The 19,274-nt window shown below is 38.5% G+C and overlaps 1 protein-coding gene across 1 annotated transcript in view; it reads left to right on the forward strand.

Moving 5' to 3' along the window:
* Positions 1–19,274, forward strand: part of LOC126426486 (zinc finger protein 492-like) — an 86,970-nt gene that overhangs the window by 40,201 nt on the left and 27,495 nt on the right. The window contains exon 4 of the mRNA XM_050088396.1: positions 9,392–9,429. Within this exon, the coding sequence (XP_049944353.1) occupies positions 9,392–9,429 (38 nt within the window). The remainder of the gene's footprint in view (positions 1–9,391; positions 9,430–19,274) is intronic.

The following is a 19,274-nucleotide window of genomic DNA, read 5'->3' on the forward strand; positions in this document are numbered from 1 at the left end:
GATTTATCGTGTAACTGAAGTTTAACGGATTCCTTTTAGCAATCGTGTGGATCACCTCACACTTTTCGTTATTTAGTGTCAGTTGCCAATTTCACACCATAAGATATCTTTTCTAAATTTTTTTGCAATTTGTTTGGTCTTCTGAAGATGTTGCTAGTCGATAAACGACAGCATCATCTGCAAACAACCTAAGACAGCTGATCAGATTGCCTCCCACATCATTTCCATAGATAAGAAACAGCAAATGGCCTATAACACTACCTTGGGGAATGCCAGAAATCACTTCTGTCTTACTAAAGGACTTTCTGTTAATTATTATGAACGGTGACCTCTCTGACAGGAAATCATTAATCCAGTCACATAACTAAGGCGATATTCTGTAAGCACGCAATTTCACTACAGGCCGCTTGGGTGGTACAGTGTCAGAAACCTTTCAAAAATCCAGAAATCCAGATTCAATTTGAAATCCCTTGTCAATAGCACTCAACACTTCATGTGAGTAAAGAGCTGCTCGTGTTTCACAAGAATGATGTTTTCTAAATATGTGTTGACTGTGTGTCAATAGACCGTTTTCTTTGATGCAATTCAAAATGTTCGAACAAAATATGTTCCAAAATCCTGCTGCATAGCGATGTTAATGATATGGGCCTGTAATTTAGTGGATTACTCCTACTAACTTTCTTGAATATTGGTGTGACCTGTGGAACTTTTCAGTCTGGATCTGTCATAGAGCAAATGGTTGTATATGATTGTTAAGTATGGAACTACTGCATCAGCATACTCTAAAAGGAACCTAATTGGTATACATCTGGACCAGAAGACTTGCTTTTATTAGGTGTTTTAAGTTTCTTCACTACTCTGAGAATATCCACTTCTACGTTACTCATGTAGGCAGCTGTTCTTGATTTGAATTCAGGAATATTTACATCTTCTTTTGTGAAGGCATTTGGGAAGTCTGTGTTTAGTAACTTTGCTTTGGCAGCAGTGTCTTTGCAATCTTAGCTATCACGGAGAGAAGGCATTGATTGTGTCTTGCCACTAGCATACTTCACATACGACTAGAATCTCTTTGGATTTTCAGCCAGGTATCGAGACAAAGTTTCATTGTGGAAACTCATTGTATCTCACATTGAAGTCTCTGCTAAATTTCGAGCTTCTGTAAAAGATCGCCGATCTTGGGGATTTTGCATCTGTTTAAATTTTGCATGTTTTTTTGTTGTTTCTGCAACCATATTCTGACCCACTTTGTGTACCAAGAAGGATCAGCTCTGTTGTCTGTTAATTTATTTAGTACAAATCTCTCAATTGCTCCAGATCAATTAGTTGCAACAATTATACATATGATAAGTTGTTGAAAGTCGTTTGTCGTGGAAAAACTGGCGACTTCGAACATCGTTATGTTTTCCGCAAACAAAGTTGTATTTCACAAATGTTATTAATTGTCTTCATAATGTTTACCACGTATAGTTAACGGAAGACGTAGAAACAATATTCCGAAACAAATACGTATAGTGTAAGTCAAACGTTCGAATTAGAAGAGACCCCATGAACACAAATTTTCTGTGGCAGGTATGAAATATAGACTCCATTACTCGCTCGTTACACTTGAAGGACAGATGTTGAATGGGCCGAAACGAGCCGCTGCATAACAGCATAGTTGCCTGCTAACTTCAAAAGAAGGTAGATTGGGTCCCTAGCGCAACTTATAACATCGTCAAAAATCAGTGCATACGTGAGAGCTTTGGTACACCCTGTTAAACAAATGGCAGCATGGGATTCGGCAACGGAAAATCACAAAATTTGTTTCCCGGAAAGAGACGGCTACCCAAGACGAAATTTTGGCCGCAGCGGACACATTTCGGATCCAGACGCGAACGTTGATAACTAACTTCGACAAAGATTTCATAATTAATACTGATCAAACAGGTACATAAAGAGCTGTTCACAAATGTCATATGACATGATGATAGAATATGATAATCTGATGTATGATAGACAACACAGATTTCATATATTCTTATATAAACGATATTTTTACATTTTTTTTTGTCAGGGTGCCAGTACCGGTCCACGTTCAACAGAACTCTCACCGAAAAAGGGTCAAAGGCTGTCATGGTAACTCGACACGACATGAACAAGGTGACGCAATCGTATACAGCACAATATTCAATCACGATGTCTGGACGAGTCTTGCCTCTTGTTTTCGTATGTCTCCAAGAGTCTACAGGTATGTTTGGACCCAGAGTACAGAAGACAGTCGACGAGTACGCCAAGAAGTATACCAACGTTGTTATTACATCTGCCAAATCCGGTAAACTAACAACGGGTTTTCCATGGACTTCTTGCGTAATGCTTTGCAACCATACATACAAAGGAAAGAATTTCTCCTTCTGATCGACTCTTGGGGTGGGCAAACGAACCCGGTGTTATATGATGAGATGTTCCAGGACGATAAGAAGTTACCAACGTGCACTATAAAAGTCATTCCTCCAAAGTGCACTCCCCTCGTCCAACCGTGTGATGTGTATTTTTACCAGCAGGTAAAAAATTTGATCAAGAGCCTTCAAAATTGTGCTTTTTTAATCGAGCGAAGCCGTGACATCAATTCCAGAGACGATTGTATAAAAATCCAATCCATCGTCCACCACCAATTGTCTTCTCCGATTTTTGCCGATATGATACGATACGCGTGGTATGCATCCAACCTGAGGAACAATTTTTCAGAATGTCAATCAGGTGTGTTTCCCAAAAGATAATTTAAAAAACAATTGTTCTTGTAAAAACGCACCGTTTATGAGATGTGCTCGATGTCATGCTGTTTTCTGCTTTCCATGTTTCTATGATAACTATCACTCTGGTTCGTGCAATACTCCAGCTACTTCTGGTCACTAATTGTTAATTATGTGCGAGTGTATACCGAACTTTTCAATAAATTGTATCCACTTGAATATTATTTGTGATATTATGTTTTATTTCAAGTATTATTTTTCCACGACAAATTACTTTCAACAACTTATTATATGCATAATTGTTGCAACTGATTGCCGGGAATTTTAACAAAAAAGTTGCATGGCACGAGATTCGATCCGGCTACCTTTGGATTATAAACCCGAGCGCTTACCGCAGCGCCACGACGCTGTAGCAAATTATTAATCGTAGAGAGTATTTCACCACAACGGTTTCTTTTAACTGCTGAGAAGTGCGTCTTGGTGCTTTGCCACATTACACCTCTGGCCATGAGCTTTTATTATGCGCAGTATGAATCGAATCTGAATTTCACAATTGGCGGCCTCCCCTTGTAAGAGGTTAAGTGTGTTTTCACAACTATTTACTATTTGTGTGGGCTCATGAACTAACTGCTCTGATATAGTTTTCAAGGAATGAGTTTAGCACAATTTCAGATGATGTTTCATGCATACCTCTAGAATTATACGTGTGTTTTTACCAACATATCAAGAGTAAATTAAAGTCAACACCAACTATGATTGTTTAAGGTTGATACGTATTTTAAATCAAACTCTATTTTTCTTTAAACCTTTCAGCAGTTGTATCATCTGAATTGGGAGGTTGGTGAAAGGATCCAATTATTATTGTATACCGGTTGCCAACAATGACTTCTGCCCATACTCACTCACAGGAACTATCTACTTCAATTTCATGACAAGATAAAGTACTTCTAACAGCAACAAACATGCCACTGCCAACCATGTTTAGACTATCCTTTTGGAGCGCCATTAGGTTCTTCGCAAAAATTTTGACTGAGCTTATCGCTGGCTTTAGCCAGGTTTCAGTGCCTATAACGATTTGAGCATCAGTGCTTTCTATTAGTGCTTGTAGATCTGGTACTTTCCCAACACAGCTACAACATTTTACAACAGTTATACTGATGTATCTACGTTTTTCTTGTGTTTGGCCTGCACCTTTTGTGAGTGAAGCCCTTTTAACATTTTGCGAGACCCTCTAACCTAAGAAACCTCCCAGTCCACACCCCACATCCCCTGCTACCCGTGTAGCCACCTTTTGCATGTAGTGGACTCCTGACCTATTCAGTGGAACCCAAAACTCAACCACCTTATGGCGCAAGTCGAGGTATCTGCAGCCTACATGGTCACAGAACCATCTGAACCTCTGATTCAGACCTTCCACTCCGCTCTGTACCAGAGGTCCACAATCGGTCCTGTTGACTATGCTGCAAATGGTCAGCTCTGCTTTCTCGCAAGCAAGACTGGCAGCCTTTATCGCTTCTGTTAGTCGCTTAAAACCAGAGAGAATCACTTCTGATCCAAAGTGACACATATCATTGGTATCGACATAAGCTAGCACCTGCAGTTGGCTGCACCCTGTGCTCTTCAGGGCATCCGTAAGGACCTGTTCCACATCTGGAATGACTCCACCTGGTATACACACGGAGTGCACATTGGCTTTCTTCCCATTCGCAGCAGCCATGTCCCTAAGGAGCCTGCCCTATAATGAGCCTAATGTTGGAGCTCCCAACTATCAATAATCCCACCATCGTGATTGCCCAGATCTTGCAGGCTGAGGCATTTGCTCTCAAAAAGTCAGGCGTCAGCATCTGGCTCAGCTACAGTGTCAGCCACAGACAGCACCTGGAATCTGTTTGTCAGACTAACCGGGTAGGCCTTATGTGCAGCCCCCTGGGAAGTCTTTTGCCAACTGCTATGCCCTGGGGGTGACCTGTCACTTGACCACAGGTGAGGGGTCAACCTCAGTGCAAGCAGTAACTGAGCTGGTCACTGGTGAGGACCAATCATAGGACTCAGATGTGAGCTGGATACCAACGGCCGGCCCACGTCAGTGGTGCCCATCTACTGTGTAACCGAAGCCATCACAGCCTGGAGCTGAGAGAGAAGTATCACCAACTCTGCCCACATTTGCACATAGTAATCAGTCTTTGGACCATTCTCCAGCTTTCCACTGCATATTAAATGTAAAACACAATTGCCTATCTCTCATCACAGTCTGATTTTCTTTGGAAATACTGTCTGCTCCTACGTTTGTTGTTTTTCACGTCCTTGATGGCATTTTCAATTTCACTGAATAGAATATCAGGTTCCGTGTCTGATTTAATACAGATTTTCTCTTCCTTGATGGTATTTCCTTCACAGTACAGTGTTTCACAGTATTGTTTCTGCCTGACTAGTGTCGATTTCTTGTCACTGATGATGTTACCATTTCATCTTCTATATCTCAAGTATGTCTTTTGAACTCTTGAGTAAAGGTATTTCTCATCGTGAAGAGTTCATGCATTTCATATAGCTTTTGATGATGCTCTATTTCATTACAAATACTGATGATGTAATGTGTCTTGCAGTTTGGCAGTTTCACTATATTTTCCCATCAAGTGATTAGTATTTTTCATCTGGAGCAGTTTGCGTACCATGTTTCTTCATTGTGCTACCCTGTTTGATCAGCAGTAGAGTAGCGTTCAAAATCCAGGAAGTGTATTCTTTTTCCAGATTCTTTGAGGTTATTTTTGTCTGTAACATGTCTTTATCTTGCCTTAGTGATCAGTTTCAGTTTCATCCACATTTTTGTGGACAGCGTAATATCATCAATGCCATACTCTGCACCAGGATAGGACCAAAATATGTCTATGTTGCCCTACCAAAATAAAATTTTTTTGATCTCTGTCCCTATCCCCAGGAGAAATACATGTGTAGTGGCATCATGGATATTGTTGGAATAGGGTATTACAAATGGATAAGTTGTTATTCACACAAAATTCCACTAACCATTCCCCACGTTCAATCCTCATGCCCAAGCTGTAAAGTCCAACTACATGTCTCATGTATCCAGCACCTATAGTATCACCTATCTTCACATTAAACTCATCCTGGGTAAATAATATTTCCTTTTTAGGCATCTTTCTGACAGTAATTCCTAGCAGCTTATAAAACTGTTCAATTTCTATGTTGGAGGAAGCTGCAGTGGGAGCAAAACCTTTAATGATGTTGATATTGCAAGAAGCAGGTTTCATTTTAATTGAAATTGTTCTCTCACAAATGGGCTCTTAATTCATGATAGCATTACTGAGGATCTTAGAAATCACTATAGTGACACTATTTCTATTCACATCCAGAAAAATATATTCTATTCGTAGCTTGAGTCATGAAATGGCCATATGCTTTCCAGAGTGTCTCAGGGAGTCAGAGTATGTATCATGAGGATTCATTTACCTCTCCATGATAGCAAATGTTCCTGTCTATGAGAGACCTTGCACATGCCAGATTGCAGTCCTTGTAACGATTTTCAAGTATGGTTTAAACTGATGTGTGCATTCTCCTCTCACACCCTGAGATATGACTGAGAGGGCTTACTCTGGGATCTAATCTAAAATTGAGTATCAGAAGAAAAGAATATACAGCTTAAGTTCTAAAATACATACAAATATCAGGCAGGGTTTAAAGAGGTAAATCCTATGTAGAACAGATCATTGACATTGTCATGGGAAGATGACGGGCAATTTTCCAATGCCTTCCATCTTTTCTAATTTCTCCTCAAATCTCAAACAAGTCAGAAATTTCTGCCATAAGTTCTATTCTAGGTTCTGTATTTGTTAGTATATCCTTTAAGAGCTTCTGTGTGTTTTATAATATTCCAGATGCTTCAAGAATTTTGAATGAGATTAGTCTTTATTTACTGTCAACAGCCTTTTGAAAATTTACAAATGTTCACCTGTATTCTTTAGCTCTTCTAATCCTTTGTGATATTATCAACTTCAGATTATTGATTTGTTCTACATAGGATGTAGTTCTTTAAACCCTGCCTGATATTCGTATGTTTTAGAATTTAAGCTGTATATTCTTTTCTTCTGATACTTTGAAATTCTTGGTGAAAGTGAGAATAGTATTTTCTTTTCTTTTGGACTTTGGGATATATCTTGGATTACTTCAGGTTTGTTAAATTCTAATATGCTCCTTGGCCCCTCAAACTTTTTGTCATACCAAGTTTACCTTCTTCATGCCTAAAATACAGATCCTTTGCTGAAATTTTCTTAATTTCTTGTTATGTAATTGATAAAAGTTCCTGTTTCTTTTGTCCATTGAAGTACTAATTAATCACATGTAATTGCTCTGTCTCATACTTTGCCTTAGCATTTCTGAAAATCTGTTTCCTCTTTGATGCTATAGTCCACAAATTCTTGTGTGTTGTTGTTAGGTTATCAGTTTTCCAGGCCTGTAGTCCTTTCAACTCCATCATCACACTCCAGTGTCCACCATGGATGTTTTCTCATTCTTTTCTCTGGGATAGCTTTGTCTGCTGCACAGGCTAGTTCCTTTCTTATTTCCCCTAGTTTCCAGGCACTTGAGGAATTTGGTATCTCTTTAATGCCCAACGTGTCTTTGAATCTTTTTGGAATATGCTCTTCATTTATTCTGGACTGGAAATTTTACTTTTATCATTGAAAGATACTGTTCAGTTTCTACATGGATCCCATTCTGAATCTTCTTTATTGTCTTGGACTCAGCTCTTTTCTAGCCACATGATCTACCTGAAATTTTTGTCATGGTGTTGGGTGATCTCCCATGTTTTTTCAGCTAATTTTTTAATTTTGTTGACTTTATTTTCATTTGATGATTTTCATAGCTGTAGAACTGTCTTTCCCATTTGTATTTTTTTGTGTGTATGTGTATGTGCGTGTGTGCATGTGTCAGGGGGGAATGAATGTTAGGATAGCTACTAACAATGTATGTTCTCTGGAACTTTGTTCAGTTCATATCCACATTGTTTTCATAAGTTCTGCTTTGTCTACATTGCTTTTGTTACCTGATTAATTGGCACATGTGTGCTAATTATTTTGTACCTCTTACTGACACGTTGAATTGTGAGGGGAGAATCTTTCTGAAGGTGACAAAAAATTCTCTACCAAAGGTAGGAAAGATTTGTAAATTATGAATGCAAGTGTGGCATCGTTTTTTATTTTTATTTATGCCCAAAGTCATGCAAGAATTTAAAAATGAAAACATCTTGGCCCTGGACTGTTATTAAATGTATTTGTTCACAGTTGTGATTTCGACTGTGTCATTTTCAATTTATAACACACTGAAGTGTTTACATATTTCATATGTACAAAAAGACAAGAGTTTGCTTTGTCTGTATACCTATATTAGGACATGATGTAGCACTCTATACAATAATGTCTGTCGAATCCGTCATACTGGACTCTTTAATTTCCACTGTTCCTGCATCAAGTGCGACGTTTATAGACTTTGAGTGAGTTCTCACTTGAGAATGGCATAATAGACAAATTTTCAGTTGTTAATAAATACATATAACAACAGCTCAGGCAGAAAATATTTTCCTTTCTGTGGTTTTTTTTTTTTTTTTTTTTTTTTTTTTTTTTTTTTTTTTTTTTTTTTTTTTTTTTTTACCAGTTTCAACTTGAGAATCTTGCAATAAAATCCTTGCATTTTCTCTGGAACTTTGACCAACTCATGTCCACATTGTTTTCAAAACTGTTCTGTTTTGTCTACATTGCTACCATTATCCTGATTAATTGGTACACATGTGCTAATTATTGTGTACCTCTTATTTACTCATTGAATTGTGAGGGGAGAATCTTCCTGAAGATGACGACAAATTTGTTACCAAAGGTAGTGTAAATCTGTTAATTATGAGAGTAGTGCCTAGCTGTGGCACCATTTTTACGATTTTATTTCCTGTTTTCCCCTTGAAGAGTCTACAATTATATGGATGTGATATTTCTTCACAGGGTATTTCTTCTGTGTAAGTCTCTAATTTTGTGATGTCATTAATTTATAGTAAATGGGCATTATGTCAATAGTTTATTTGCCAACATTTATTTGTGTTTTGTGTATTTGATGTGTCAACCCCATACTTCATTTAGGGTTTGAATATTGTGGTTGTTGGGATTAGAGGACACTCTGACCCTCCTCCTCATGCTGATTTTGGTTCTGTAGACTATAAAGGCCCAAATGCATCACTTGTGATGATGAATTCACCTTCCCGAGACCTAAAATTTATAATGAAGAGTGCAAAAAACTTTTGTGCAAGACAAATGCATAGGACAGATATAAGATTTTTCTGACCGCCTATATTTAATTTAATTAATTAATTTATTTGTATACTTTTTGAAGTGTCAAGTAGGAAGTATGCAAACAACTAAACCTACAGCTTTAATAGTTACCTATAGTACTAAAAACAAAATGGTGAAATGAAGTGTGAATTTTTACATATATTATAATCTGTTCCAATAACCACTATGATTTATGTGGCATTTCTTCTCTATTTCTATTTGTAAACATTGCAAACAATGTCTTTTGGAACAATCAGCGGTTTTTTTATAGAATTTTATTTATTTAATGATCCATTACATGTAAATCACTGGTAATTTCTTTAAATATTTTAGGTGGTAACATCAACAAGATATGCATCCAACAGTAGAAGGTATGTTTCAGTTATTCACTGCAGAATTTTGTGAGTAGTATAAATTTTTATTTGCTCCATGTGAAAGTATTTGAAGTATAAAACATTTCATAACTGATGATGATTATTATTATCAATAAGCAACAATATTCCAAGGCAGTATGGTCAGTAACCCACTCTATACAACAGCTGTTATGTTGTTCTGTCTCTTAATAAAAGGAGTGAGCTTTTAATAATCATGCAGGAAACTGAAAATGCAGGTGGAATGTCAGCAATTATATTGTGCTTACTGGAACATCACGTGGAAATCACTGAAATTCCACAGATTCATCTTCTTGAATACATACCACTATAGAACCAATAAGAGGAAAGACTATATCTACAGGGTGAGTCACTAACTATTGCCACCAATAATAACTCTGAAAGTATGATAGGAGATGAAAAGTTTATGGGACAAAAGTTGCATGGGACAATGGGGGCTATAATACGACGTTGGTTTTCTGTTGCTAGGATGGGTCACTTAGGAGATATGAGGATCAACCTTTTTTTAATTTTTTTTTATTTGGCACTTATTTTCTGATAGCAGCTGTCAAGACAAATCCAATAATGTGTAACAGTAAGGTCTTTGAAGGTCACAAATGTGGCATGAATGTCCATTTACAGCTGTTCGAAGTGATGACCATTGGTATCAGTGCAGTGCTGCAATCTTCTTATCATGGACTGAGTGGTATTCCTTATCACATCGGCACTTATCGAAGCAAATGCTCTGACAATTCTCTCGCATATCTTCAGGTGTAGTTGGAACGTCGTTATAAACAATGTCTTTTACGAATCCCCACAAGAAAAAAATCCAGAGGCGTCAAGTTGAACAAACGAACCAGTCATGACACATCTCCATGTCCAATCCAATGATTTGGGAATTGTCTCTACAACTTATTTCTAGCACATCAGCAAAAAATGTGCTGGACACCCATCGTGTTGATACCACATTCTGTTCCTTGTTCCTAAAGGTATTTCTTCCAATAATAGACCTACCGTATTTGCTCAAATCTAAGCCACAACTGAAAAATGAGACTCGAAATCAAGGAAAAAAATTTGCCTGAATCTAAGCTACACCTGTAATTTGAGACTCAAAATTCAAGGCGAGAGAAAAGTTTTAGACCACACCTCCAAATTGAAACAAAGTTGGTCCATTGTAACATGACACAATTTAGGTCGAATGGATGTAGATAAACCTACAGCAGTTTGGTTCGAGTCGTAAGCTGAACAGTTAAGATTTACCAAGTAGCCATTGCTATGTGTCAGGTGCTCCGTCCGTATTTATAAGGGTACCCTTCCTTTTTCACGTGCTTCGTCTGGTTTGAATTGATTGCTTATTGTGCTTTGATATGATAAGTGCCGTTCTCTTTGTTATACGTGTTCACGTCACTCTTAAGCTGAAAATGCAGTATTGTACTGTGTCATGCATTGTTTGTCGTATTCTGATAATGAGTGTTTACGACCTTTAGCTGCTCGTGGCATGGCTCGCTTTTGTGCACGCTACCACCGCTTACAATAAAAAAGAGGGGAATTGTCTCATAAGTGAAACAATGCCAAGAGACTGCTATTTGTTGTTACTTACACTGCTGCTTCCATTGATAAGGATCAACAAGAACCAAATAATGTACTGCGTATGATAGAAGATGTTCTGAATGAGAGTTTAGTGAAAATTTTTCTCTGTTTGAAAATCTTTGCAGACGCCTCTTTAGTACATTATATTCTGCACAGAAATTAGTCATCCTCGATTTAAAAATCTGGTCAGTTGCCGCACTTCATTTCTGACTGTATCACTATTCAGCATAAGAATAATACGAATATAAACATGACACGATATGTATATTCTTCCGTGTTTGCTGTTGTCTCACTCTAGTTTCGTAGTTTATTAGGCAGACAAGATTTAAACGAGATAGCAGCAAACACAAAAGAATACATGGCATAATGTTTACATTCTTCCACATTTTATTTTAACTTATTTGCTGACACAGAGGTTTTGGTGCCAGTATTTATCTTTGTGCCTGAAAAGCATGCCTGTGAAGTGCTACATATATTCGATGGCAGAAGTTAGTTGTGGTGGCACCTACCAACATTTTTCAGAACTTCCACTTACTTTGCACTCGATTCTAAGCTGCAGGCAGTTTTTGGATTACAAAAACCAGAAAAAAAGTGCAGCTTAGATTTGAGTAAATACGGGAATGTTTCTTGCAGGAATGTGGTGTACTTCCTACCATTAAGATTTCCTTCAATGAAATAGGGGCCTATAATTCTGTCTTCCAGAATCCCACACCATACATTCACTGACCACAGTTTTTGATGTGCAATTTGCCGCAGCCAACATGGATTTTCAGTTTCCCAATAATGTATGTTATGCAAATTAATATTTCCATAGTTCATGAATGTAGCCTCGTCAGTAAATAAAATGAAATGAGTAAATGTGTCACACCTATGAATCTGAGGTTGAACATAAGTAAATCATAAAGTATCAGTACTATTTGTAGAAAAAAAATCTACATATATGAATTCTAAATTCAACACATTGATCTGCTAGAATAGTAAGTAATTAATATTAATCAATAACATCAGCAGAATTCAGTGTGACACATACAGTCCTTCCAGTTAATTCTTGGTGGAGACTGATATGGTGAGTACGGTATTTATGGCGATGCAGAACGTGAAGAACATTACTCTGGCTTATGCCAGATTCCCTTGTGATTTGATGCGAACTAACACAAGGATCTCGAACCACAGTGGCAAGAGTACCAATTTTCGTTTCCTCATTAGTAACTTTCCTTTGCCGGATATGTTTCCCATGCATTAAAGATCCAGTTGTTCTCAATTTATCATACACATATCTAAATGTACGCCGTGTTGGGTGAGTACATTGAGGGTATCTTTTAGCGTGTAAGTCTGTAGCTCTCAATGAATTTCATAGGCATTCTCCATAAATGAGAAGCATATCGACTTGTTCTTCAAAGGAATACACCGTTCATATTCACTTGATTCGGCGATGCTAATCTTACCGTTCCTATTAGTGTTGTATTGCAAAGCTGTTGAATGGTGTTTACATGTCAAGTGCACATTAGATGGATATGCCAAATTTGGCACATATTTACTATTTGCATGATATATGAGAGAGAATTGTTGGAGCGTGTACTTTGATAAGTGCCGAAGTGGTAAGGAATACCACTGAATCCATGATAAGAAGATTGCAGCACTGCATTCATACCAATGGTCATCACTTTGAACAGATTCTGTAAGAGTACGTTCATGCCACCTTTTGGACCTTCATTGGCCTTCAGAGACCTTACTGTTACACATCATTGGTTTCGTCTCGATAGCCGCTACCAGAAAATAAGTACCAAACTATAGCATCCCATTTAAAAAAACAAAAGTTGATGTTCATATCTCTGATGTGACCCCACCTAGCAACAAAAAATTGTCACATTATGGCCCCTGTTGTCCCATGCAACTTGACCCACAAACATTTCAGCTATTGTCATAGTTTTGAAGTTATTCTACGTGGCAATGGTCAGTGACTCACCCTGTAGATCCAAAAATTGAAGTCAAGTCCCAACCCCATCAAAGTAATTAATATGGCATTGAACACCTCTTTGAATGCTGTGACACAGTAATAAAGTAGTCAATATGCAGTTTTATACTACCATCAGTTTACAGGCAACCTTCAAGAAGTGTCTTAAGTTCTGTAAAACAGCTGGAGACATTTTAGTAAGCTTATGAAGACTTTCATTGGTGTATCATTATTTGTAGAGTCCTTATTAGTCATTTTCTGCCAGATAGTATGAGCCAAGGACACCTGAAGTGCTTAATGTCCAGTTTTAAAAACCTGCCACAGAAAAATTCTCTGGCAGTAGTGTGGACATTAAGCAAGAGCCATTGATAATTTGTTTTGGGATCCAATGATCTTCATTGATTTAGTAGCAAAACCAATGGCTAATCTGACCATGCTGTTCAAATGTATATTGAGTAACTTAGCTCATATGAAGCTATACTTAGGCTCGTCACAGAAATATGCATGGCTGTGTTGTCAGTTGCTGAGACAGTATGTAGGCAGAAGATGCAAGAGTGACAAGGAGAGCCGGAGAGGTACTTGTACTGCCCAGGAGTGGCAGTACAGGGGCCCTGCACCAAAGTTGAACAGCTCTTAGACAGGAAGGCCGATTCTTCATTTTTGGACGATCAGCCCAGCCCTCATCTTCACTTGGTCATCATTGTGAATGGCAATAATGCAGCTCACATAACTGCAGTTCCATTTGCAGCTGGATGGTTTTGGGCTCGTAATGGTGCACTCCACGGCAGTGCTGGGTATAGATAATTTGTCATACTCACCAGGGCAGTAAAGCCGATCTTCCATTGGTACCCGTGATGTCGATGGAGTGGCCAAACTCAGAAAGTGAGTGTAAGAAAGGTGAGGGTTGGTTTTGTAGCAGTTGATGACGTGATTTCCTCCATATTGGTGATTGAATGTGCTCTTGTTTCTTGAGCCTGTCAGCATTCTTGTCTCGCCCAAAGTTTAACTTCAGTGTGTTCCTTTGTGCAAAGTTTGCAGCCTGAAAGGCATTCTTGTGTCATTCCCAGGTGAAGTTACTTATCTTAACCCTGTTGTGGAAGAGTGTTGTGTCTGCTCTGCACTGATGTCCAAGTGCTGAAACAGGTTTTTCTGACTTTTGTCTCTCACACCAAGGGCCAATAAGGTCCCTGTTTCTACTGTAGCTCTTTGCGCCACAATTGTGTACTCAGTGGAAATGTTCCACTTAGCATTGTTGCATTTGATGTCAGCAAAATTTTATTCCTGTAGTTCATTACTGTCCTGCTGTGCAATGGATCAGTAACAGCAATTAGAGGGAATTACACGATAAATGTTGTGAATAAGTTTGTAAGCGGATAGCATGGGTGGAAATAAATTTTTTTTAGCCATGCTCCTAATCTTATATTCTCCTAATAAAGCATAAAACTAAGAGAAATAAGGGTAAGGGATAAATAACTTCTGAGATTTAGTTATATTGCTCTAGGAAGAGGGAGCTGTATCTATTCTATGATTTTATTTTTATGTTACAGTGAAGAACCTTGCTATACTGCTTGCAGTACACCTTCTAATCTGTATTAGAATAGTCCTCTGTATTGTCTAAAGCTCACCCTTCCAGGCACATGATATTTTGATACCAGTGTTAGCTGCCCTTTCTCTCAGCTTGAACTGCAATTACCACTGATGTCTTGTAAAGGAAGACTGGGTCATGATGTTGCAAAAATATTATAAGGGATAAATAATTTCTCAGTCATTGTCTGCATCCCTAGTAACAATTTCCCATTCTTCATCCACTAAATTGTCTCAGGTTAGTGTGGCTTCCATATCTACAACTACATTCATATCCATTCCCTGCAAACCATTGTGAAGTGCAAGTTTGATGTCCAGCATTGGACCCATGCAGTATGTGGCCCACACACTTGTACAGTATTCTACCACATGGCATGTGAGCGTTCTGTAAGCATTTTCTTTGTGGCCTGAGCGGATTTCCCCAGTATCCTAGCAATGGAGCAAAGTCTGCCACCTGCTTTACCTATAACTGTTCAGTGTACTTATTCTCTTTTATATTTCCACATATTGCTGCACTCAATTACAGTCTTCTTCAAAATTAAACAAAATACTACGCAATACATTCATTCAGTCTCTTCATCTGTAGAGCTAGTAGATATATATGTACACTACTCTGGATGGTCTTAGTTTCATGTCTTTTATGGCTATAGCAGTGCATCACTGTACTGTTAACAACAGCTTACCCACATTTCTATATTCATATTTAGTTTTAGTCCTATTGCCCCGTTACCCAATATCATCTTGTGTTGATAATCCTGTACTTAACAAACCAGAAGTCCTGTTGTTTGCCCCACTACTTTTTAGTAATTCACACCATATCCAGCCTCATCCTATACACCTCTTCTTTTTATGTTCTCTGACCCATATACTCAGTTAAGAAGTTTAAGATTACACACTTTGACATGTAGTCATGTTTGTTTCCTTTTCCAGATGATGACATTCTCCAGAGTAGCCCTTGCTCAAAGATTTGAGTGGGAACTATTTTACTTCCAGAATATTTTATCCAAAATGTTGCCGTCATTATTAACCTATATAGTGGAGCTACCTCTCGGGAAGTACACTAGCTGTAGTTTCCCCTTGTTTCTAGCTGTTCAGAGCACTAGTATAGCAAGGCCATGTTGCCTAATGGCACAGGCCTTGCTGTTCCAACAGCAGAAAAGGCTGCTAGCCATCTTCAGTAGCCATACATGAGTGTGCTCTATTCTCACTTATCCCTATTGCACTATGCTATGGCTATATAATTGAGGCATGCATGCCATCCTACTTTGACGAGGTCAGTGATTCATGTGGGAAGAAAGGTTGTCATGCAACTGAAATGTGAAATAACTTGACCATGTGATGGTCACAGAATTTGAAACAGTAATATTTTGCCATGGAGATAGTAACTGAAGTTTTAATTGTACACTAATCTCAAATCATTCTCTACTTTAGTAAATTTGTGGTTTCTTGTAAGTCATTTCTCAGAACTTGTGTAGCTATTGAAGGATGAGTGGTAGAAGGCAAAAATGAGGAAACTGTGATTACCAAAATTGGTAAGCTGAAAATATCAGTGATATTGATATTAATCAGCAGTTCATAATTGCTATCAGAAAATGAAACCTATCACTTAATTTGCCCAAATAAGAATAGTTGATGAGCTGTTTCATGTCTGTGTTGTGGGGCTTCACTCTGTCATTTAGGGAACAAGAAACCTATGGAAAATAAACATGGAGGGAGAACATCGTATTATATGCTCCTGATTTTTCTTAATTGTTGCAATAATTGTGCTGCTGGGGGCTATGACTATCCACCCTTGGAGGAGGATATACACTGTCATTCATTTCTGTTAGGAAAAGACAATTCAGAAGACACATTTTGGTGCATGCAATAGTGAAGCTTTCATTACAGATGTCTTCAGGAACACGTCCAACGATGATCTGTCAATAGGTTCTCATTCCTATCAGATTTGGGAGGTGAGAAAGCAGATATGGCTATTGCTTAACATTCTTCTCTTTCCCAGCGTGCAAAGACTGAAAATGCTTCAAACCCAAACACACCACCATGATCACTAGAGGAAATCATGCATCATTATCAAAGTAATGGGACTTGAGGGTTTCAGAACATTAGATGCAACTTCCCTATCCTGTGATTCGCATGTGGACACTGCCAACTAGTTCCAAATATTGATAGTTTCATGATGGAACCATGTTGCTGACTCTCCTTTGTGAGACTGACACAAAAGCAAGTCCTTGGTGAAGTTACTCCTATACTGTACTGCAATGGAACATTCATGGCTTGAGAATACATGTAGGATGACTGAAACTTTTCATTCATAGAAGATAACTGTATTTCAAGTGTGTGTGTGTGTGTGTGTGCGCACACCTTGTACTTAATACTCCTGTGAAGTCAGAGCAGAGTCTCTAATTGGTTGAATGGACAGTGTAAGTGACTGGTTGCACATAGGTGTATGTGAGGGGTAATGTCATCAGATACCAACTGTCTGAATATTTATGACATTTACTCAGTGGCAACAATATATACTGTTTTGATTACCATGCCAAGATCCTTTTTATGAGAAACATTGCTGACACTTTTATAGAAGTTTGACAACTGTATATTTTTTAGGAGGTATTAATGTTAGTATTATACAGCATCTTCAGGGATCAGGCTGTGGAAAGCTTGAGCTCATGAAAAGAGCTGTTTTCCAAATCCCAAGTGGTAGCATTTACTTTGGACTGATAACTTTATTTCCTCCACCTAATCCCTTATCCTACTTCTGTAGACCAGTACCCGCCACCCAGGGGCTTATTGTGTATAACTTAAATACAAAATGAATTTGCTGATGTGGATACCACGTGGAGCTAACTGGGCAATATTTCACCATCAGCCAATTTTCAAATTTGTTTGTAGTGCCCCAGACAGGGGTACATTTCAAGGGAGATTCACCTCACTGCATGTGCAGTTGTCCAGTAGTGGAACTAAGTGTAACAGTCAACACAAGGCATCTTGTGCAGTACTTGGTGACAATTCCATTGTTGATCTACAGAGAACATCAGATTGTTTTGCTTCAAGAGAACACTTGTATTGTTGTGAACTTGGGGTAGCTCCAGAGAGACGAAATTGATACATGAACAGTTCTTGCTTGTCAGGATAGTTTAGAGTCTTGGTAGGGTCTGTAGATGGTTTGGGAGACAGTTCAGCTGTGTGGAAAGCTTCATGCAAACAAGCAGGTATACACAGTCCTTTGTTCAGTCATTCATCTTGGTTTCTCCATGTAGATAAAAAAGTTTCTAACTATTCCATCCAGCTTGTACAGTCACTGAAGTGCATTTTCTTCACCAAGTAATATTCTGGGCTGAGCAGGATGCATAGTAGTGGCCAGTGGCACAGACAGGGAGCTGCTTTCACAAAGGAATATTGACATGACACAATGACTCAGCAATGGTACAAACACTGCACATGGCTCATCTGCAGTGCCAAGCAGACAGTGGGTGATATTGGCCAGTGTAGTGGAAGGTCATGGTGCTGCCCAGAATCTGACTTTGAACTGTTAACTGGACTCGCAATGATGAGTGATTGAAAGCAGGTGGTGGCTGGAGTGCTGTTGGCATTCCGGACTGGGCATATGGGCAGAGGTCCCTCTTTTGTGGCCTGGTTGTTGCAGAGTTATGATAATGGCGCAGATAGATAGACTGGGTGCCAGTGCCCAGCTGGCTGAACGATGGTGAACTGGTACTGTCTTCAGTCTCCGATTGTTGTAGAATGCACAAGGTTAGTGTGTCACACTTAATTATCTAGTGAAGACAGTGACCAGCTGCTGTAATAGGCAGTGGGTTGAGCCACGGTTTTTCCTGGTTACTGATCCATTTTTTTCATACGGATGGCAGTGATGCAGAAGTTGTAGTTGCCCACTCATTTCGAGGGGCACCTGGCCGATTCCATTATGTGGTCTTATTGCAGTTCCAGGCTCAGATTTATGCTTAAAATTTTATCCAGTTACAGTCTCCTCCCTTCTGCAAAGAAAATTCTCCCATGAATTGTCTGCAATACACTCTTGATTATTTACAATTATTTGTGGTTCATACTTCCACATCATTGTGGCATTACATTGCCTGATACCACTAGCACTTATCTATAGTTTCTCTCAACCACTGGGTCCATATGTTCCCATTTGCACACTTATTACTTCATTTCAATTTTAGTTTACAAGTGTAACTTCAAAAATAACAACAACACAGGACAGTTTTGTCACAGAGGCTTTCACCACATTTCACACTTTAACAACTTTTAAAACATTTTCATTAATACTTTGATAGAGATTATAAGAAATAAATCTGTTGCAAGCATTACCAATTAGTCAACCAAAACCTGTTGTCTATTCTAGTGCAGCAAACCAATAACAAAGTGAGACCAAGAAAACAAAACAAAGTGTGTAACAACCATAAGATGAATTTAAAAAAAATCTGAAACTGGCCATTGTGTGATTCAAGTAAACCTTGTTAACCATAGTAGTGGCTGGTTGCTGTTTCAGTTATAAATCTTATTTGACAGAGTTATGGACGACACATCTCGCATCCGTGTGGTATCTCAATGCTTTGGCTGCCTTGAGGCAATGCCGCATGATGTGAAGACATTGAAAACTAATCAGATAATACTGTTGTGACTCTAATCTATTTCTAATCCATCAATACTGTATCATGGCTTAAACCTATTCTAAAACCCTATCTTAACAAACTAA

The sequence above is a fragment of the Schistocerca serialis genome, chromosome 11 (assembly GCF_023864345.2).
Source record: "Schistocerca serialis cubense isolate TAMUIC-IGC-003099 chromosome 11, iqSchSeri2.2, whole genome shotgun sequence".
Lineage (NCBI taxonomy): Eukaryota > Metazoa > Arthropoda > Insecta > Orthoptera > Acrididae > Schistocerca > Schistocerca serialis.